The 23,491-nt window shown below is 49.5% G+C and overlaps 2 protein-coding genes across 9 annotated transcripts in view; one reads left to right on the forward strand and one right to left on the reverse strand.

Annotated features, from left to right (window-relative positions):
• Positions 1 to 23,491, reverse strand: part of LOC144101771 (juvenile hormone acid O-methyltransferase-like) — a 282,036-nt gene that overhangs the window by 105,014 nt on the left and 153,531 nt on the right. The window lies entirely within an intron of this gene.
• Positions 1 to 23,491, forward strand: part of LOC144101768 (uncharacterized) — a 106,719-nt gene that overhangs the window by 42,873 nt on the left and 40,355 nt on the right. For 3 of the 4 annotated variants that reach the window (XM_077634957.1, XM_077634956.1, XM_077634959.1), the window contains one exon: positions 22,225 to 22,388. The exons of the other annotated variant lie outside the window; for it this stretch is intronic. In XM_077634957.1, coding sequence (XP_077491083.1) covers positions 22,225 to 22,250 — 26 coding nt within the window. In that variant the 3' untranslated portion in view covers positions 22,251 to 22,388. Of the gene's footprint in view, positions 1 to 22,224; positions 22,389 to 23,491 lie in introns of those variants that run through there. 4 annotated transcript variants of the gene reach the window in all.

Below are 23,491 nucleotides of genomic sequence, written 5' to 3' on the forward strand. Positions count from 1 at the left end.
AAAACCACACGACATTACTCCCCTCCCGAAAGCGCGAAGAGTTGGGCCACGTGCTCCGAGCGGTCACAGTACGCTTTCAGGCGAGCTACGTGGACAAGTTCGGAGGCGGGCGGGCGGCGTGACGGCCGCGTAACGATCGGCAGCACTTCGTACTAAGTCGCCTATATGGCGGATCACTTCGTACGGGCCAAAGTATCGTTTCAGCAGCTTCTCGCTAAGACCACGGCTTCGAATTAGAGTCCACACCCACACTCGATCGCCAGGATTGAACTGAACATCACGGTGGCCTTGGTTGTATCGTCGAGCATCGACTTGCTGGCGGGCTTGGATGCGAAGGCGGGCCAACTGTCGGGGTTCTTCCGTGAGTTGATCGAAAAGTTGAGCATCGGCGTGAGTGTAGACAACTGGCTGGTGGGGCAGCATAGCGTCGAGCATGGTAAGGCTTCCAGGTCATGCGCCAGGCAAAATGGCGAAAATGTGGTGGTTTCTTGTACTGCATTGTTGTACACAAAAGTTACGTTCGGTAACACTTCGTCCCAGGTTCGGTGCTCGATGTCGACATGCATTAAGAGCATGTCAGCCAAGGTCTTGTTAAGGCGCTCGGTCAGCCCGTTTCTTTGCGGGTGGTATGCGGTAGTTTTGCGGTGGGCGGTGTGGCTTAAGCTCAGTATCTGTGAGATAAGTTGGGACATAAATGCGGCACCACGATCAGTGATAAGGACCTCTGGGGCACCGGGTCGAAGAACGACGGACTCGGCGAAAAACACTGCCACATCCCAAGCCGTTGATGACGGCAGAGCGCGTGATTCGGCATACCGTGTGAGGTAGTCCGTCGCCACCACCATCCATCGGTTGCCCGACTGCGACTTTGGAAAAGGTCCGAGTAGGTCCATATCGATCTGCTGGAACAGACTGAGCGGTGGGATGAAATGGTGAAGGAGTCCCGCAGGCTTCACGGGTGGAGTCTTGCGCCGTTGACACTCGCGGCAGGTCCTGGTGCAATGGTGGACGGTCTTGTCAAGTTGTGGCCAATAGTACTTGGAACGTATTCGCGCGAGCGTTCGACTGAACCCCAAGTGTCCCGAGGTGGGGGTCATCTTGAGACGCTTCTTAATTTCGTCGCGTAGACCAGTGGGCACAACTAAAAGCCGTGACCTCGGGCTCAGGGCACAGTTCTTCGTATTAAGAACGTTGTCCCGAAGGCATAAATTACGCACTACGCGTACAAAAAGACGAGGAACCACGCCTCCTTGACCCTCCAAATGTGAGATCTCGTCGCGAAGGTCGGGGTCGTGTCGCTTCCGCGCCGCCATATCGTCGGTACATAGAGCTCCTAAAAAGATGTCACAGTCGTCCGTATCATCAGGCGCGGCTTCGACGGGAGCGCAGGAGAGGCAGTCAGCATTAGTGCGTCTGCGACCAGACTTATAGACGATCGTAGCGTCGAATTCTTGCAATCGAAGGGCCCACCGCGCAAGTCGGCCTGCAGGGTCCCTTGACTGGTAAGCCAGCACAGAGAGCGGTGGTCTGTGACCACCTGGAATGGGCGTCTATGCATACAGATAGAGTCTGAAATTAGTGATCGCCCAAATTACTGCGAGGCATTCTTTTTCGGTGGTCGAGTAGTTGGTTTTCGCCTTCGACAAAACACGACTGGCGTATGCGATGACACGTTCGGCGCAGTTCTGGTGCTGGATCAGGACGGCCCCGAGGCCCGTGTTACTAGTGTCAGCGTGTACCTCTGCCGCGGCGTCCTTATCAAAACGGCCTAGGACAGGGGAAGCCTGTAGGCGTCGTTTTAGATGGTCAAATGCAAGCTGCTGTTACTAGACCAATGGAATGGGATGGACTCCTTCGTGAGGCGAGTAATCCGCGCGGCGATATGCGAAAAGTTGGGAACAAAGCGTCTGTAGTAATCGCAGAGGCCCAGGAACCTCCGCACGGCGTTCTTGTCCGGCGGCGTCGGGAAGGAAGCGCAGGACCGAAGCCCTCTTGACTGACGACGTGACCCAGAAATTTCAGCTCGTCACAGGCAAATTGGCACTTCGTAGGCTTGAGGTGAGGCCGATATTTCTGATAGCCTGCAAGACTGCTTTTAGGCGAACAAGATGTTCATGAAACGTGCTGGAAAAAATGACCACATCATTAAGGCAAACAAGGCATGTTTGCCATTTGAGGCCGGTGAGCACGGTGTCCCTATCGCGCTGGAAGGTCGCTGGAGCAGTACCGGGTCCGAAGGGCATTACCTTGAACTCATACAGTCCATCCGGGGTGATGAAAGCCGTCTTTTTTCTGTCACGCTCATCAGCTTCTATCTGCCAATAACCACTTCTAAGGTCGAAGGATGAAAAGTAACGGGCATGGCGCAGGCGGACAAGTGCGTCATCGATGCGCGGAAGTGGGTATACGTCCTTCTTCATGACTCTGTTCAGGCTCCGGTAGTCAACACAAAAGAGAAGGGTGCCGTATTTTTTCTTCACCAGCACCGCCGGAGCAGCCCAAGGGCTGTAAGAAGGTTGGATAATGTCAACGGCCGACATTTCGCGCACCTAATGTTGTATCGTTTCACGTTCTTTTAACGAAAGGCGATAAAGTTACTGACGAACAGGATGGACAGCGTCGTCGGTAATTGTTCTGTGCTTTGCTATTGGAGTCTGGCGAACCCCGGCTGACGTAGAAAACCAGTCGTGGATCTCACCCAGCAGAGCGAGGAGCTCATCTCTCTCCTAAGCAAAGAGTTGTGGGGCAATGCTGACAACTAAAGGAGGCACCGAAGGCTGGGGAGGGGGCGGACAAGAAGGAGCCGCAGAGAGGGTCTCAGCATCGACAGGAGCGCTGAGGCGCTCGATGAGGCCGATTACTGTGCCTTTGGTGAGGTGCTGCGGAGCGCCGCAAAAATTGGTGACGAGGCCTTGGACTGTGCCACGTGCAGACAGGAAGAAGAATGGCGGGAAGAGATGAGCGGTGGGGCGTGGGGCAAAACCGCGCCCGCCGAAACGACGAGGCTGATTTGAGCAACAGATATCTCAGGCGTTGTTGCGACTAAAGGGAGGATGAAAACGGATATCAGCAACCTAACGCAATGAACGTTGGTAAGAATCGTTGGAGTAGATGGAATATTCGCGATGTCATTCACTGGTGGACATTAATGCGGTGGCAGCATTCCCGAATACATTCCTCAAAAACTTTGACTAACCGTTCGTCGTGCAGCATTCCGATTGACGTCATAGCATTTCTCTTTGCAAATGGCTAGCATGTTTTAGTCAAGCTGGTGGCTCACTTGCGACTGGGGTTCGGACCAATGACATATGCACCTTCAGTTGCATGCTTTAAGGCGCTGTTTAGGTGTCCGCCGACATGTCGAGATGTGAGAGCTACTGTGCCTTTTCCTTTCCTCAAAAACCTTTCCTTTCTTCTAACATGTTTTCGCATTTCTCCACGTAAGCAGACGTAAACACCCTCAGAATTTTTTCTGGGCGTCGGCCTCCATCGAGGAGCGCTACCACACACTCCGAAAAAAAAATTAGCTGCGGTTCAACTACTGCTGAACCTAGGTAAAGAGCGAAAGTTGTGGTGTATTGGGTAAGTAGACGCGGCTTGGCATCTAATGTTGAATGCGTTCCGCACGCTGAATATGCAACGCGCTCACCCTCCAGGTGACGATTAAATTAATTGTTGATCGTGATAGGTTGGTGAGCCTGCAACCGTTCCTAGAAACAAGCTTTCTCCAACGATTCCACGTAGGCATCGGACTGAACCGCTCCGACGTCAAAAATATGCTACACAAAGCCACACCTCAGGAGCTATTATTTCTGCCGTTTTTCAACATTGCTATGCTCAGGCTATCGCGTGCACTACAAGCACTTCCAAATGTAGGCTTTACCATATACGCGGATGATATAACTCTAAGGGCCACAAAGGTTTCCCTGGGCCAAAAAGAAACCACCCTGCAATTAGCAACCCGGATCGCCGAGGACTTCGCCTCGCAAAGCGGCCTCTACTGCGCCCCGGAGAAATCGGAGGTAATACGAGTACATGGCCCGAGATACGTCTCTCCTAGTCCTTCAACCTCACTATCGAGGGTCAAGCCATCATGGAAGTCAGGGATGTTAACCTGATCCGCATTCTTGGTCTTTGGATGCAGAGCAACCTCCATGTTACGCACGCCATCAGACTCTCAAAACCACCGTAAACCAAATACCTCTCATGATCAGCCGCATTACCAAGCATCGCCAAGGATTGCCAAAAGAAGACACTCTTCGGCTTTGCTAGCACTGGTACTTAGCCGACTCACATACGAACTACCGTTTCACACGCTAACAAAGGGAGAGGAGCAGCAAGTTGACACCATCATAAGGAGGGTATATAAGACGGCCCTTAACCTTCCTAAAGACACCTCGACGGAGCGTCTGACCACATTAGGAACTTCAACGCCTTTGCGGAACTAACACAAGCCATCCGTACATCTCAAACGCTAAGACTTCAGACCACCCAATCTGGCCGAACTATCCTAGGCCGTGTAGGCAGAGTTGCGGACATCGCTCTCTAGATGCTCAATCCTCTCTAAAAAAACAGCACAGGAAATACATCAGCAAGGCCCTGATACCGAAACATACGCTTCAAGACGCTCACACAGGCAGACGACGAGCGCGAGTATCCTACCTACGCCGATGCCTAGCCAATTCCGCGAACGTGGTTTATGTTGACGCCGCAGCAAACCTCGACGATGACAAGTACGCAGTGGCGGCAGTGGGCCACCGCTTCTCCCTTCTATTCACTGCTTCTGTAAGAGCCGGAACGCCAGCAGCCGCGGAGACCACCGCCGTGGCTATAGTATTCTAGTTCACTGTAGCCGTGGTCATTGTCTGTTGTCGTTGTTGCCAGGAAGAAAGAAAAGGAAAGTGCACAGGCCTGCTCACGGAGAACCGGCTCGGACGTGGCGTGGATCGGACGCTCGCGCGAACGCTCCTCGCTTCACCCATGCCCACCGCTGAATTCAGCGACGGTCAACACCGCTCTTGCCTGGATTTCGTCTTCGAAGCTCGGATAACGCCGTCGGACGCATCGGCAAGTCCCTTTTTGCCTGTTTCTGCGGACTTTTCTGCGTTTCGGCTCTCGCCGGTACGCACGGCCCGCTAGGCCCACGCCAGGCCTAGCGACCCCGCTCTGACGGGGCTGTGCCGCATTATCTGAGTGGGATCTTCCTCCAACACTGGACATGGAAGTCACCGTGGAGGGGGCTGACATTAGCCCCGAAGAAGTTTCGCACCAATATGGTTGGTTCACCGTCGGTGAATCGAAACACTCCGGTCACGAACGCCAAAGGAATAACCCCGCGGCACACAATGGAACCGATCGCGCCCAGGGACAGGACAGCATGCGGCACTCTGCCGACTCCTCTGCGAAAAAGCTTGGCCGACGACTTGCTCGACAATCGGTGGCGTCGAACCTACCTCGCCTACCCAAGGGCCTAACCAAGGTGATATTCCGGCCATCGGGCGGCCTCCGTATACTCGAGAGCTGTGGCCAACTCGGCATCTTTCAACTCATCTTCGACGCCGCGGGCCTCACCTTGGCAGAATCATCTGAAGACTGCATGCTACTCAACTTCAAGCAACACACCATACTGGTGGCCACCCATTCCGCGGTACGAGTGGAACGCTACTTAAACATCAAGGAGCTCATCTACGGCGCGAACAAGATCGCCATCACCTCGTATGTCGCCACGCCGGATGGCAGTGGTAAAGGAGTGATCCAAGGCGTTCCGAAACATCTATCGGACGCTGACATCCTTGCGAACCTTCAGCATCCAAGGAATCCTCCAATATGTGGAGTCCGGCGCATGGGTGCGCAGTCGCAGACGGTCCTCATTCTCTTCAACGGTGAGCGAGTTCCCCGTTGGATCAGCTTCGGTGGTGGCATGATTCGCTGCTGCCTCTACAAAAAAAAAATACGAAGTGTGTTCTTTGTGCGGACAACTCGGACATCGCAGAGACGTTTGCCCGGACCCGAAAAACGCTCGCTGCCGCGGATGCGGCGTGGCCAATCCTCCTGAAACACATAGCTGCGAGCCTGAGTGTGCCTTGTGCGGTAAGGGCCATGAACTGGGCAGCAACAAATGCCGCGAAATCTACCGCACTCCATACATTGTCAGCAAACGCCGCTGGGAACAGGAACGCCAACATCTGACCCAGCATAGCCAAGAGTCGCCGCAGTCTAAAGTGCGACGCAGCCGCTCCAAAAGCAGGGGACGGACAAATTATAGACATCGATCCAGCTCCTTTCCACGACTGGAACCGAGAGGCCGGTCCGCCTCCAAATCCAGGACTCCTTCACACCAGCCACAGAACCCCGGTTTGAACCAGGACGCCGTCGGCACGCAAAAGGTAGGCTGGGCAGATAAAGCCTCCCAGAAATCTAACTCCAACCCCTCTGAGCTAGCAGACCTGAAAGTGCTGGTAGGGAAATTACTTCGTGAGGTCGAGGACCTAAAGAAAGAAAATGCCGCTCTAAAACAGCAACAAATGCAGGCTGGGTCACCGCCTACGACCGATGGCGCCAATTAACCTACCCCCTCTACCTCCGCCGGAGCGGACATGCATGCTGAATCAACGCGGGCACCCCCGCCTAAGCGAAAAGCAGGCGATTCCCTGTCCGAAGGCCAAACACTAGCCGACACCATTCACAAAATTGAAGAAGCGCAAGCGCAGACTAACAGCACCCTCATTCAAGTGCAGCTTACAATGACTTTCATCATGGAAGAATTATGCAGACACCGGCAGGAATTAACTTAGGCAGCTGGCAGCAGGAAGCAGAGAGCAGGCTCCTTCCTCACAAAATTCGCAAACCCGCTTCTTCTGAAGCGGTATCCGACTAGCAACAACATGGCGCCACAACCCAATTACACCATCTGGCAGTGGAACTGCCGAGGATTTAGCCGCAAACGAGCTGTACTCCAACAATTCCTCAACAATAGGGACGGACCGGACTTAATCGCACTACAAGAGACACAAACTAATAGCAAGCTAGCTGGGTATCAATCTTTTTCATCGGGGGTGGAACGCTTGGAGTCACGACTCTTGTCAAACGAAATATTGCGGTAGTACAGCACGATACCCCAGTCACAAATGTCACACACGTGCTAGTCGAATTAATTCCGCCTAGGAAACCCGACCACAGTCTGTTTGTGCTGAATGTCTATAGCAGCCCAAAGTTACGGAAAGCAAGCTTCGGCCCGCTTTTTCAGGCGACCCTGAAGCTCGCAGGCAATCACCCCGTCATTTTCACGGGAGACTTTAATGCCCAACACCCGGCTTGGGGTTACGCACAGGAGGACATTAAAGGTAGAAAACTGTGGCTCACCGCACAACAGTGTGGGTTGACTCTTCTTACAGATCCACTAGTCCCCACCCGCTGCGGTAACAGTGTTTCCAGGGATACGTCTCCCGATCTGACTTTTGCTAAACATTCGGGCACTCCAACATGGATAAACACTCAACAAAATTTCGGCAGCGATCACTACATATTGGAAATAGTGACCTCAACTGGCCCCAAACGTCGTAGCGCTCGAGCCCCCACCCTTGTCGATTGGGACACGTTCCGCGCTAAAAGAGCCGCCCGAGAAGCTGATACCCCCGAAATACTAGACATAGATATCTGGGCACAGGATCTTTGTCAGGATGCCAAAGCAGTCACCCATACGTTAGACCAGGCTGACCACCTGGAGATTGCGGACAGCCGGCTTCTTCACCTATGGGAGGCAAAGAGTGGACTTGAGAACCGACTCAAACGACAGCGGTGGAACCGCAATCTGCGCAGAAGAATAGCTAGGCTAAACAAGGAGATCGAGGATCATGCAGCTAAACTTACTCAACAAAACTGGGATGACATATGTAACCAAATGGATCGCAATATGGGAGTCTCTAAGACTTGGCAATTGCTCCGTCGTCTACTTGACCCTACAGGTAGCAGAACCACCCAGAGGCAGAACTTGCAGAAGCTTGTGCATGAGTATGCAGGCCCACCAGAGGACCTTTTCCTTGAACTCAAAGATAGATATATTGGCAATGCTCCTATCCAAGCCTTCCCAGACTATGCTGGTCCGGAAAACACGCAGCTCGACTCCCCCATTACTGTGGATGAGGTTAGGGCAGAGATTGCCAGGCTAAACTGCAAATCCGCCACTGGCCCCGATGCAGTATCCAACAAGATCCTCCGCAACCTGGATGAAGTGTCGCTACAATCACTAACTGAGTATATGCAGAAATGTTGGTCGGAGGGCTCCATCCCACAAATATGGAAAACGGCAGAGATCATTCTCATCCCAAAGCCAGGGAAGGCACTCAGCCTTGAGAACCTCAGGCCGATTTCGCTCACGTCTTGTGTAGGTAAACTCATGGAGCACGTAGTTCATACCCGCCTCAACCGGTTTATGGAGGAGAACGAGCTGTACCCTCCAACTATGATTGGATTTTGACCAAAACTTTCTACGCAGGATGTAATGCTTCAGCTCAAGCATCAGATTATTGAGGCAAAAACGCGGGACACCAGAATATTTCTTGGACTTGACCTGGAAAAGGCCTTTGACAATGTCAGACATGATGCGATCTTGGAGAACCTTCATGAACTCGGGGTGGGAGCCCGCACCTTCAACTATATCCGCTACTTTCTTTCAGGTAGAAAGGCGCATTTTCAAGTAGGAGGTCTCCACTCGCATGACTTTCCCCTCGGCAACAAGGGCACCCCGCAGGGATCGGTCCTATCACCATTTCTCTTCAACGTTGCAATGTTGAAACTTCCACACCTATTAGCGTAGGTTCCGCAACTCCACCACAGCCTCTATGCTGACGATATCACCTTGTGGACCGCCGAGGGCAATGATGCCGAAATCGAGGAGAGACTACAGCATGCAATAGATATCGTGGGGAACTATGTAGACCCTAGGGGGCTGCGGTGCTCTCCAGCCAAATCTGAATTTCTCATATTCCGCAACATCAGATCCCTTGCGCAAACCCCACCGGCCATCGAACTCAGTATTCGCGGAGTCCCCATTCCTCGAGTGCCCAAAATTAAAATCTTGGGCCTAATTCTACAAGAACACGGCTTCAATGGTGACGTAATTCGGAAGCTTCAGGGAACCTCGCAGCAAATTATGCGACTCATTCGCCGCATTAGTAACCGCCACTCGGGCTTGAAGGAAAGCAATACTCTCCGTTTAGTACAAGCCGTTGTGATAAGCCGCATAGCTTACGTATGCCCTTACCTACATCTCAAGTCAGCTGAAAAAGAAAAAGTGGAGGCCATAATCAGAAAATGCGTCAAACAGGCAGTTGGGCTACCCATGCACACAGCGACTGAGAAAGTGTTAGGTCTCGGTCTTCATAACACCCTAAGCGAGATTATTGAAGCGGTAACCGTCTCGCAGTACGAACGACTATCGGCCACGCCAACTGGCAGACACATTCTGTCCACACTCGGCATAACATACGAACGACAAGGCGGACCCACAACTGACCTTCCCAAACATATACGCCAGCTTCTGGTCATTCCTCCACTACCTCGAAACATGCACCCAGATTTCCACGCTGAACGTCGTACAGAGAGAGCCAAATCATTAGGCAAACGCTTTCTTAATGATACCTCTGTGGTATATGTAGATGCGGCAGATTCTTCGGCTGACAAGATGGTAGCTGTGGTCACCACGGAACGTGGTACACTCATAACTGGGGGCACTATACGCACTCAGCACACACATGTTGGAGAAGAAACAGCCATTGCTCTAGCCATTGTGGGATCCTCGGCAGAAACCATTGTCAGCGACTCAAAATTGGCTATACGTAACTACACGTTTGGAAGAATCTCCCCACAAGCAGCACGGATTCTGCTAAATTATCAGCCCACGCGGCGCATTCGCCTAATCTGGACGCCTGCTCATGCTTCCCTTGCTGGTAATGAGGCGGCTCATAACCTAGCTCGAGAACTGTCCCGCCGAGCTGGGTCGTGCAGCCCACCCGCCCTATACTCTGGCAAGGACAGGTTGTTTTCTTACAGAGAAATCCTGCAGCACTACAGGCTTGCAAGACTCAGATTCCCCCCAGCAGATAAAACGCTCTCCAAGCAACAGGCCAAAGCCTGGCGTAAACTTCAAACTAACGCCTATCCAAATCCCCAATTGTGTGGCTTCTATTCGGAAGGACTCTACTCGAACAAATGCAAAAACTGTGATGCGAAAGCCGATCTAAATCATATGATCTGGAACTGCCCGCAGTCCCTACCCGCGAGTCACTTCATTACCGACTCTGCTCATTGGGAGGCTCTATTGCTCAGCCCCGACCCGGGGATACAGATCAAGCTCCTCCAGCTGGCTGAAGACGCCGCCGCTGCCCAAGGGATAGCGGCCGCCGTTTAAGCGGGGGGCGACTTCGTGTCGCTCCTCTATATCCGCTGGAAATAAAGTTTCACAACCAACCAAGGCCTGCTCACCGGCTCAAGACGAGCCACAATCGCTACCACGTGCAGATAGTAGGAGGGTTGAAAGATGGGATAGAAAGACAGGATGGTAAAGATGCGCTAAAGACAAGGCCGATCCCGGAGGCAGTGCAATGCCGGGCCAACCGGTGGCGGTAGTGAAGCATCCTTCAAACATTCCGCCACATTTCCAAAAATAATTCCAATTGGACCCGTAACAGATACTCTACGGGGACCGGACATTCGCGCCTTCGTTGTCATTAGGCCATTGTCATTAGCCGTTACGAGTTCCAAGGCCAAAGCGCTCATATGATCACAGACCCGGGACACGCGTGTCGAAACTTCCTGAGAGGCTGAGTTCCCGAGCACTTCAGTCGGCTCATGGGCACTACACCCCTCACCAGGCACCACCAAATCACTTGGACCCCAGGCCACGAGGGACTGGGTGAAATGAGAGGCCACATTCTCAAGGCATCATCATCCGAGCGGGACCACAAACTGTGCCCGCTTTTACTCCTCTACCTTCTAGTTATAGCGAACGCCTCGATTGTCAGCGTCTTCAAAGGAGACACTTCCCTCCACTTCATAAGAAATTAGACACCCCAGATGCCGTCTCATGGTGGAAGATACCGAAGAACCAATTTCCAATCCTCCATGACTACATCTCATACACCCAACATAATACTCCGACACCTGCCCCTGGTGCCAGGCCCGCCCTACACTCTTTTCCATTTCGTGGGGATGTGGGGCCAAACCAAACATTCTACAAAAAGAAAACACGTCTTTTGAGCGGTGGGAGGCGCTGCTGACCAGCGATAACTTGGAGGACCAACGGGCCCTCATACAGCGGGCCCACAGGGCAGCTCAAGCCTGTGGAGCCCTGGAATGAGGGCCCCACCCAACTCCGCCCAACTAAGCCCGCCCAACTCCCCTTAACTTTAATCAACTTTTTCCTCCTCCTCCTCCTCTCCAACGTTCAATTTGGCTTCCGTCCAACCATCTCGGCGCAATACGTACTTCCCGCCCTCAAAGAGTTTCTCTTTACACAAAGCGCCATACAGCGGCTACGCAAGCCATACTGGCCCTGGATATTCATAAGGCTTTCGACACAATAAGCCATGACCATGTCCTGACGACATTAGCCATCACGGGCTGCGGCACCCACATATGGCAATATCGTCACCGAAACCCGGCAGAAAGGGTAGAAGGACACACCAGGACTAGCAAAGCAGGCACACTCAGCGAACCAACGCACGAGCCGGGGAAGGCAACGAAGACCAGCGGGTGCTGTCGCACCGCATGGCGGCGCCACAAAATAGCTAACAGTGTGGCAATATGTTCGGACCGTCCTGCAGGGACGAACGGAAGAACTCCGCCTTGGGGATGTCGCCTCCCAGCATTTCCCCCTGCCTAACCGTAGAACCCCACAAGGGGTGGTCCTATCACCTTTATTTTTGAACACTGCACTAGCGCCACTGGCAAAGGCCCTTGCTGCTACCCCAGGGGCTCCACACAGCCATATACGCAGATGATATAACCATCTGGACAACGGGAGGATCCATTGCAACAGCCCAGAATATGCTGCAATCTGTCATACATCACCACCACAAATTTAGCACACACAGGCCTCCGTTGCTCTCCAAGTAAAACATGACTATTGCAGTTGAAACCCCTCCCCAGTGACCTCCCCACCCCCGCATTGAAATGCGCATATACGGAAATCAAGTGCCATTTTGTCTCAGTTGAAGATTCTCGGCCTTTTCATTAACAGCACGCTCGATGCAACCGCCACCCTTCATCTCTTGCAAAGACAGACCAAACAGGTCACTGCACTAATCAAGCGGGTGGCAGCACGCAGTCATGGGCGGAGTGAGCGCGAGACCCTCAATATGACAAATGCATTAATCATTAGCCGCATTACATACCACCTCACATACCACATACTCACTCAACGCTAAACACAACAGGCAGATATCCTAATGCGCACGGCTGTCACCTCCGCCCTACGCCTTCTTTCCACGGTTGGCACGAAACGTCTCCTGGCCACTAGTACCCGCAATACTATGATCTAATTATTAGAAGCTCAACGCATCAAACAATTAATTAGTCCGCCTGAGTAGCACGGAAACAGGACAACGCCTACTGCGACAGTTTCGTCTCAGTCTACCCAATCCCACCCCAACAATTCCTACACCTTATATGATTTCTCTGCGCACGCAGGATCCCATATATCAGAAGCCCCTACCGCGCAATATGAGCGCTAGCCTCCATCAGGGTAGGCGACAGGCTCGAGCAAAATTTTACACCAAAGCATACAGCAACCGCTCCGATATCCTATATGTCGACGCAGCAAAAAATACTGAAGTAGTATTTTTCACGGCAGTCGCAGCCTATGAAGATGGCACAGTGGGGGGGGCCGCCGCCACTATCCGAACTAATTCGCCTGCAGAGGCGGAAGAAGCCGCCATCGCACTTGCGCTGGCCCACTCCACCATTGACAAAAACATAACCGAAATTGGCACAGATTCCCAGGCCATATGCCGCCACTACCTAAAGGGCGTGGCGACGCCGGCCCACACCGTATTGTTGCCACAGCCACCTCTCTCGACCGAACGGTTACTCTGTCGTGGATCCCTGGGCATGCCTCGATCCCCGGTAATGAGCGCGTTAATGCGCTCGCCCGAGAACTCTACTCCCGGACCCCGGACGATCTTGAGCCCCTATCGGTCCTTTATACATGTCATCAAATCACCACATTCTGCAAACTCAGCCGCATGACATTACCACCACACCACACTACCTCGTCGCCCTTATCCAGTGCCACATGGCGACAATTACAGAGGGGCTGCTTTATTTCACCCTACTGCCTCTCATCCTTTCACCCTACCTTTCCTCCTCATTGTTACACCTCTGTGCGTGCACAGATCCCCACTTTTCCACTACATTTGGGAATGTTCTTCCCCTCAGGCAGTACCCCCATCCCCAATCCCACTCAATCTTCCTGGGAGGCTGCTTTATGGACCGCTCAGCCCGCCGGCCAGATATGGCTGGTGGCAGATATGGCAGATGGGGACAGATGGTGGTGGATATGGCAGATATCGGACTTTATGTGGAGCACAACCCCGTGGATGCCTGGACCAGTCGGGAACCACCCTGGCAGATTTTTTGTAGCGCAAATTTCACTATGCCAGCTTTTCTAGCTGTCAGCGGGGCAGCAAGTTTGACCTTGAATGTAGCTAGAGGTCGAACAAGGAAATGAACCGACACCCGGATCGCGCCCGCAAGGGAAGAAAAATGAAATGAAAATTGGTTTTAAGGAAAGGAAAGTACGCCTGTCTCACATATCTCGGTGGACACCCGAACCGCGCCGTAAGGAAAGGAAAGTGAATAATAATAATAATTAGATTTTGGGGAAAGAAAATGGCGCAGTATCTGTCTCATATATCGTTGGACACCTGAACCGCGCCGTAAGGGGAGGGATAATAGAGGAGTGAAAGTAGAAAGGAAGAATTAGGTGCCGTAGTGGAGGGCTCCGGAATAATTTCGACCACCTGGGGATCTAACGTGCACTGACATCGCACAGCACACGGGCGCCTTAGCGTTTTTCCTGCGTAAAAACGCAGCCGCCGCGGTTGGGTTCGAACCCGGGAACTCCGGATCAGTTCCCGGGTTCGAACCTGACCGCGGCTGCGTTTTTATGGAGGAAAGTGAAAGTTGGTTTTAAGGGTAGGAAATGATGCCTGCCTCACATGTCTCAGTGGACACCCGAACGCGCCGTAAGCGATGGAAAATGAAAGTTGGTTTTAAGAACAGGAAATGACGCCTGTCTAATATTGCGCCATTTCCTTCCCCCCCCCCCAAAAAAAAATTATTCTTCAATTTGGCTTTCTGAAATTATCTGCCGGGTTTCCGCGTCGTTTGGAACCGAATTTTGTTCCATATCTCCGCATACAACGAACAATATAGTACATTTGTAAATATCACCAAAGCTATACTAAATATATGCTCTCTTGGGCGAGCGCCTTAGTTTCGTTTCGAAGAAAGCAAGATGTTAAACAAATAAAAAATGCCTACTATTGTGTATTTGTCAGTATGGCACACACCGCCAGTCGCTCGACCACAAACGTAGCCAGGGAGATGCCGCTTTTCGCTTTCGAGCAGCGTTGACCAGAGCTAAACCACCAGCAATTTTTATCTGTGTAATAAAAGTTTCCATCCATCCACCCAATGACCGCTGCGGCTTAATGCTGCAGTGGCGCGTGTCTGGCTCAAAGTTGTCAGCGCTAATCCATGCAGCCCACATCTCTCTCTCTCTCTCTCTTCCTACGTCCACGTACCTAAAAGCGCGATTGAGGCGGCCACTGTCCCAGGGAGCCAGTTATGCGTCATCTTTTCCTCGAAATCAACGGAGTCTAGGGCGTTGCCAACGCTAACGCCAGTAACACAAAGAACGCCGACAGTCTATAGCTTGAAAATTGGTTGTTGGGGAAATGAAATGGCTACTGATCCGGAAATCCCGAGTTCTAACCCGGCTGCGGCAGCTGCGTTTCGGTGGAGGTGGTGGTGGTGGTGGTGGTAAGGCGCCAGTGTGCTTTAGAGTTCAAAAGACAAATTCTGATAGGAAGAAACGCCGTAAGTGGAAATTTACCTCTGTTTACAGTGATTTTTTTGTTTATTGGTACAAATATTATGTACATTTCGAATTAATGAATTAGGAGCTAGACACCAGGTAGACACAAACGAACAGAAAAACTGAGGCTATTTTAAACAGGAATGCGGTGATTATAACCAGTCTTTGCCGACAGCCCTCAGTGTTTAACGAAAGGCATTGGAGTCAGGCAAATCATAAGCAGCCATGCAGGAGTGTCAGAACTAGGGTGTGTAAGAAGATGAATAAAATGGCCAGAAAATGTTAACAGGGAGTGGACAGCAGCCGCACTTTTGCACAGAAGGAGTAGAACATGAATCTTTAAAGTCAGAGGGCAATGCGACAGAATCTCGCTGCTGATATATACTTCATGTTTATAAGAGAAATTCAGCAGGTAGTGTTGAGGAAAGGTTGTGCGAATGGATGAAATTTTACTAAGCACTGCTTTGCTCACAATATTGCTCTCCAAAGCAACCCAACGGCGGAAATGTAGTGAATGATTGAGGGCCTAAATGAATCAGACCAGTACGGTAGTAGCTGCGGAATAATAAGGAAAAGTTGTGTTCAGCAGGAAGACAGTCGGCGACGTAAGTGGAAAGGCAGTACAGTCGAGGACAAAAGTCTCTGGACAGCCTTCTCAGCAAACGAAGCCGATAGCTCTGTTATCAGCCTCGTGTTGTAGACCGAACAGGTGGAGAGGAAAGTCGAAAACTTTTTTTCACGTCCGCAATGGGGACTCCAGCCTGCGGATAATAATAGAGATGTCTGTTTACATTGCGTATCACGCAGTCCGCAATCTTTTGTCCCCGGCTGTACATCAGGGCAAGTATTCATAGGAGATCGAGGCCTTCAGGGTGTAATAGCTTCGAGAATAAGCAAGGGGCGGAGTGCAAATGGCAGGTGCTTTCTGGCCGTCAATAGCAGCTTACCGATATCTCTCAAGAGGCAAGAATATGTACTGTACTTGTATCCTATGAAATGCTTGAGAGTAAATTGTAGAGACGCTACGTGCTACGGAAGGAAATTGCTACCAGTATGTAATGAGCCAGGTAGGAAGGAGAATTGGCTTCGGGAAAAAATTCCAGCTTATGATATCCTAACGGAAAACAAAACTGAGCATGGACCAGCAGTGTAATGTGGAGGAGGTATAAGCAAGAGTTGCGTAGCATAATATATTTCAACAGAATAGAAACGTAGCGGTGCCGGCAAAGAAAACGGTATATTAATAAAATGACCAATTTTCGCGGCAGAGTGGTCACAGCAAGTGCATGACACGGTTACCTGAAGGTAAGAGAAAATGGTCTTTGTCCTGCAGTTTCTACACAATATGTTGTGTACACTGCTGGAATATTTATGACAGTCGTCTTGAATAATGCGTAGTATGCAGTTGGAAATAACGGTTGGGTACTCACTGGACAAAGTTATTTTCCTACGCTAAGCAGTCGTAAGAATAGGAGTTTGGCCTCGCGCTAATGAAGATATGCTACAGCAAGGCAAAGCCCAGCAGTAATTACTTCTGGTAGAGTTCTCAGGCTTATAGTTGAAAAGCTGAAGTTTTCGCGTAATTGCTTAAATTTCTTACAGCATTTGTGGGTTGTCAGCACAGAAAAGTTGGCTGTTGTGGAAAATAAAGCGCAGCTCTGGAGCGATGCTGTTTTTTAGAGTCGACATGTGTCATGGCTTATTAAGGAACTGTTGTCATGGCAGCTGAAAGCCTGCATGAGTACAGCCTGTAGGTCCCCATTGCGTTTCTTTAGACGATATACACGTTTATTTAGTTTTCAGTTCATGGTGGCTGGCTAGGTTCATAGTCATATTCGCCAGCGTCCATTGCAATTTGAGGGTGGAAAACTGTTTGGAGTGAAGTAAAACATAGGTCTATCTTTAAGATTAAGCTCATGACGCAATAGTCACGAGACTAAAAATTTGAAAAGTCGTTTTGGGGGAAAGGAAATGGCGCAGTATCTGTCTCACATATCCGCAAACACCTGAACTGCGCCGTAAGGGAAGGAGAAAGTGAAAGAAGAAAGAGGTACCGTAGTGGAGGGCTCCGGAATAATTTCGACCACCTGGGGATCTTTGACGTGCACTGATAACGGAAAGTAGACCCGAGACACGCCAGTTCTCTGCTCAACATTGTAGCTTTTGAATATACAGCTTCAATTTAAGAAAGTTAGCTCTTATATACTCGCACGTTTCTTGTCCGTTCTCGATTTCAAGATGTCGGCCGGTCATGTGATCAAATCTCAGGCGAGAAGTCATCGGGCCGGCATGGCGGACTCCACCCATAGCCTGACGTTCCGCTATATATGTACCTTCTGAGCGGGTGCCGAGACCGGTGCCACTTGGGGTTGCTATTGGTGATAAAACTGTGGCCCGCCCGTATGACGCAAATGGTGAGAAACAAACTGTGCTAATTCGGCGCAAAAAGTCGTTAGTCGAGCTGAAGCCTGGTGAGTGTAATTCGTACCGACGACCTTTGTTCCTCGAAACCGCAATTAGAGGCGACATTCGGAGGGCCCTGGCGGGCGAACAAGTTGTCGTAGAGGGATTCGGGTGGTACCAGATGAATCGTCGTTTCGTGATCTACACGAATTAGCATCGGAATTTGTCGCAAGCATTGGTGAAAACAACTTAGCTAACGCTCTTCATTTGATTTCGCATTCGCGAATCAATCTTCAATTATTTTGTTAGGAATAACCACTTCCAACCAGAAAAAAATAAATGTACGCATTGTATTCATCACGTCGAAAACAATTAGAACCTAGCTGCTCCAATTCATTGAGGATCTCCTGCTCAAGCTTCATCGTTCTGAAATACAGTTAAGCAGGCTACTAAATAGTACTAGGTTAGACTGAAAAGTCCAAGTCACTGGGCTTCGTCTGCGGAGAAGAAGGGAACAAGGAAGTAACAGGGTCGTTACGTATTTGATTTCTAAAAGTACCGCACTAAAATATTATTTTCATAATTTCTCGACAAACAAATGAAAGAATTGCTCGTTACAGTACACGTGTGCTGTAACAGTGCACGCGGACTAAAAGAAGCTGCAGCAGGCCAAAGCTCTAGCGACCGAGAAGTCCAGGAACCAAAAACTGTGTCATGGCTGCTCTCGTTGACCATTTATCTCTGACAGTTGTCTGGCAGGCCAGGTTAATGCCTAGTCTTGAAATAGCAGCGCTGGTGTATATTACGGAAACCTGTACGCATTTTTTTTTCATAACGTGCCTTAGACATTTCGAGGCCTGGAGTAATTAATGCTCGCGCGCGACCCTAAAAGCAGAGTACTTGTTTTCCGTGCCTCCTATACAGACAAGATGAAATCTGACAGTGACAGGCACTGAATACACGCTGGGGAAATTGCGAAATTGAATTCCAACCTAGACGAGAACATCCAGAGTTAATTAAGGAAATGTAGGTTGCTCGTCCACTCTGTCAAAAGAGAACGGTCCCAAAACAATTTACCATGTCGGAGTACAGCGGTTGTCATTTTGGCTGCCTCGTCAGGAGACTGCATTATTAATCCATGTGCTGGCAAGAAAAAAAGATTACGCTCTATCTAGTCGCAAAAGAGTAGGCGTAAGCATGAACTGCATTGCCGGAAAGGGCGTAGCGCACTATTGTACGGCTCTAGACGTTGCTAGCCAAAGGCCTATAGCAATGTACAGGTGCCCAGCAGTTTTTGGAATGCCGAAATGACAAAAGTCCTCAATTTTCTCGCTAGGTTGAGGCGCAGTCAGGTATTAAGAAGTGACTGGTGTTGTTCGCGGTGTAAAGTGCGGAGTTCATCCGTCAGTTCGTGAATGCTGCATGCTAAAACTGGTGACAAATGTAGGTTTGTTGTATTTTCGCGTTCCGAAAACTTTTGCGTGCACCTATACATGGTTCTGAACATGGTCATGCCTTACCCTCTCGTGTTCTCCAAGCTAGGCAGCGCGCAACGTCATGCTGCTTTCGCACATTGAGAAGCCTCAAGAGAACGCAGGAGGCCGGTAAGCTGGGATAGTTGAAGTGACATCGTAATTAGAATGCAGCGGAAACATTTACAGGGGAAAGCATGCGTGACTGCTTCCGCTTCAACTCTTTTCTTTCGGGAGAATTGAATATATTTATATCGTAAACTAACAAACAAAACATAAATAATCCGGATACAGAAGATATATGTCACAAAAAGGATAAACAAAAACCGATAAAAACCGCAAATCTTTCCTTGATAGAAAATATGCAGATTGTCTCAAGAAGTGCAAGTTCTTTTTCCCCAGAAACATGGGAGCATTACTCGTGGTTCTAGCATCACTACTTGCCACGGAATAGGCCTCTATAGCTTCCCTTGTGTGCTTGTCGAGTCCTTACCAAGGACCACGATTTCGCGGAAGAGTGGGGGACATTTTCATTTGGGACAGTGTTCGGATAGATGGGAAAACTCAAGTCGATTATAAAGGTTAGGCTCCAATAATCAGACACGGAGGCAACGACCAGTTAGATTGATGTGGAATGTTGTAGCAGTTTGCACGTTTTAGAGCTGCTGCTTTCCTCCACTCAAATGCGCCCAAAGGGGACATTTTCGTGGCAGACGTAAATGCTCAAACTTCACACCGGTTGGCCAGATTACACAATCCATGCGAGAAACAATATGTCATCTTTTCCTGAAGTAGCCAGGCTGCATGGTTTGCTTCCCAGTTGTATAATGCTGTACTTGCCCCACCCTGAAGGTCTAAATCTATGTGTGGTATGGAGGACCCTTGTCCTCATCTTCCAAATCATTTTGACCTTTATGGAAGCCGTACGGGCTCAACTATAGGACTGAGAAGCGAACCATGCAGCCCGCTTACTTTTGTCAAAAGCGGTACGGAAGGCAAAGGGAGAGGAGTTTTGCTAGTGGGCTAGGGCAGCTTCTTGACGTCACCACCCTTGACCCGACGCGAAATTTTCATATCCTCTACTGAATAAAGTTACTTAATAGCCAGCATATCTCAGTCTGGCCACTTCCAAAAAACGTTCACACATGCGCTCCTTGATGACTAGGAGAACCGAGCGCAGACAGGAGATAATTATTGCATTTTTTGTACGATTTAAGGACGTCCAGACTGGAACTAAAGCAACGAAGAGCCTCCATAATTAGTCGATTTTCTTCATTTGATGGCATGCTCGGCTTTCTTCCCAGTTTCGGTGCTTGAAGAGTCGCTGCATTGAGCCGCTTCTCTTTATTCGTGCCGGGCAGCTCACTCAGCGTTCTCCCCTGCTTTCTCTGCTCGACACGTCACAACACTCCCTCGCCTTTCATTGCCCACAGCACCGCATTCCGCCGCTATGGGCGCCATACAGATCTCGTGGCAGGGAACACAGAACAGCCACTACCGACATATGGAAGCTCTTCTATCTCTTGGCTCTTCTGGCCTCATTGAGCGGGAAAGAGTGTAGCGCTGCTGGTGCCGAGCCTTCGAAAGACTAACAAGCAGGTAAAATATATCTAATGCGATGCAGCGGAAAAATTGAGTACCGGGAGAGGTTACAAACTGCAATTCACACCGCGAAAGTCTGTGGTGGTGTTCGAGTGGTCAATGCATCTTGACAGAAGCTGCTTTGCTTGTGCCGGGGCTAGATTGAGACACGCTCAGGACATTTAGTATAGCGAAGATTTCTTTTTCTTGGATATCATCCGGACGGAGAATTTCGCTCTCATATTCGCCTCCGTGTTCAGTCTTAGGTTCGCTGGGGGTTACGGACGGCATTCGCAATAGTTTCGCGAGAATGGGCGCTAAAAGCATTTTGTGACTAAAACAGGGTCACGCAAGAGCACTGGCGAACAGGATGCCCGTTGTATTAGAGTTCATTATCACCGCTTCTTTAATTCGCATGCCTGCCTGAGTGCGTTCAAGAAACTGTAACACTATTCCGTACCTGTGATTCGGCAAGCTGTGAGAAGCGCTGATTCCAGGAAAACAAGGGCGCATACAGAGCTGATTGCAAGACGAAGATGCGTGTCAGTGGCTTTTTAGCTTTAGTGCAATACGATCAGTGAGGCAGTTTGCAAGCTTTGAAAAATGAACATGCGACGGTGCAGGAATGTGCGGGGAAGAAATAAAATGATAAGAATAACAATTTACGGGCTGAAAAGCAGCCCGACGCATGATCGCAATTCTTATTGAGTGCACTATTGCAGGTTGTTTGTTTATTGTCACAGCAAGTTCATCTGTGTGCTTGACAGGACACTTTATATTCGGAAAGTTTGGCTGCAGATGGTCCAACTTGTTCGTTTTGTCTTGTCGTTCAGGTCAGCGGTTTACATGATGCTCTGTGCATTCATTTCGTTTATTCGCTCGTTTGGTCGGTCTGGAGATTTCGGAATTTTGCTTGAAAGTTCAGCTACGAGTGCTAAATTGAGCAGCCATGGGTCTTCCGGTAGTGTAAAAGGTTGGATTGTACAGATAAAATTTTTTGTCCCTTTACTGTGCTGATGATAACTGAATCAATCCACTTTTTATAGCTTTCAACGGCACACATTTTCTTCCTCTCCTAGTGTGCCATTCGTAAGACTTAATGGTGGCTATATAAAGAACATGACAAGAAACGCGTTCCTGAGAAAATTCAGGACATGCACGCATTGTTGTTCGTTGTAAAAATTGCAGAGGAATCATAATTGAAAGAAAAGGCAACAACGAAGCAACGACAATAAAAACTCGCACGTAGCTCTCTTGAGAGAGTGGTAGCAAAAAACTGTGCCTGTATTGAATATTGGGCTACAGCGAGTAATTTGAGATGAACAGGCTAGTGGTGCGTTCCTGAAATTGAGGTGACTAGTTACGGCATGACTACCTTTTATGTACAGAGAAGCAACCCAACCGCATGGTTTGCTTCTCATTCGTACGGTAGAGTCCTTACGGCTTCCCTAAAGATCAAAGCGTTCTCGGAATGTGAGGAAAAGAGTCCTCACCATACAGAGATTTAAAGATTGAGGGCTGGAATAATAGCTTCAATATACAACTGAGAAGCAAACGTTCTAGCCTGATCACATTTGATAGAGTGTACGTGCGCTTTCTGAGAAAATGTAAGGATTAAAAAATTGTCACTCAGTGCTGTTTAACATATGTATTGGACGGATTTCTATGCAGCATGTCGCAGGAAAAGAACGCTGTAACGCAAATACTTGACCTCAAGTCTGAGAGCGCTGAGCTCTACGACGCCGGGACCGACCTATGCATACAGACATCTACAGCTATCTTGGACCTCTTCTCGAAAGCGTTCGCGCTCTCCGATAATGAGGAGCAGCAGCAGTTTATAGAGATCGGCTGCGGACCCATTGGCTTCACGATGAAGTAAGTGAACCTTGTCTGCACATACGTTCCAATCACGCAGAAGCCTAAAATTGTCTGCGGCAATTAATGCGAATAAATATTAGGTTAAGAAGACGCTAAGGGTGATTCTTAACACCATACCCAACGGCTGTTTATACGGAATAATAATTTATTTTTAACATATGGTTTCAGAGTACTAAAGTTTCTTCTTCATTAAGCGCTTGCGAGTCCAAGACTAGCATATCCTGCTGGCGTCTGAGATCTGCACCGTAAGAATGCCACCGGCTTCATAATAGTTAATTATAGTTGAGGAGCCCACATAACTTCAATCATGTACAGCTTAAGCTGACCGTGTCTTTACCACTGCGCTATAAAGTTGTTCGCACTGACTTGTTTCTGATGATCTACTATCCCCAGTTTTCGCAGAAGAATTCACCGTGTCACTAACCGGCCATTAAGCGCACGTCCGATCGGCGAAACGAACTCGCTCTTACTAAATCCTTCAAGAAGAGCTTTTATTTTTTATTTTTCCCGAACAAATAAAGCGACGAGAGTTACCTCCACTTAGATATCGCTTGCATGTCAGGTTTTGTGCTTTTTCGTTGCTGACTTCTGAGCAACTATCTGATGAATATTTTGTTCTTCTGTTCTCTTTTTTTTTTTCGAAGAATGATACATCACAGTTCATTTATTTTTGTATCAAAATTTTGTCTCATTTTGTTGCTGCGGTGGCAGAGTATGCGAAAGAAATGTTAGCTTGTACGAATAATTTTGTAAACCGCGCTGTTAGCCACCAGAACAGAACTAATCGACATTGCTACCCTTTGACGAGCTAGCTGTAATACTTGGCCTTTGTTACCATGGAAACAACTCAGGATTGTGGTTTCTGTGGTGTGTTTAAAATATTCTGCCTTCTCTATTATCATTTTTCTGGAGGCAACAGTTCATTTAAACAATATATGACTCCTGAAGCACCATTTGGGATGCACTCAAAACCATTGAATGTGCACTTTTTGCAAGCGCAGAACTATGGAGTATTTTTGGCGTTATTGAGGAGCACTTCTGACACGCAGTCGCACTATGC

Source organism: Amblyomma americanum, chromosome 8 (assembly GCF_052857255.1).
Source record: "Amblyomma americanum isolate KBUSLIRL-KWMA chromosome 8, ASM5285725v1, whole genome shotgun sequence".
Taxonomy (NCBI): Eukaryota; Metazoa; Arthropoda; class Arachnida; order Ixodida; family Ixodidae; genus Amblyomma; species Amblyomma americanum.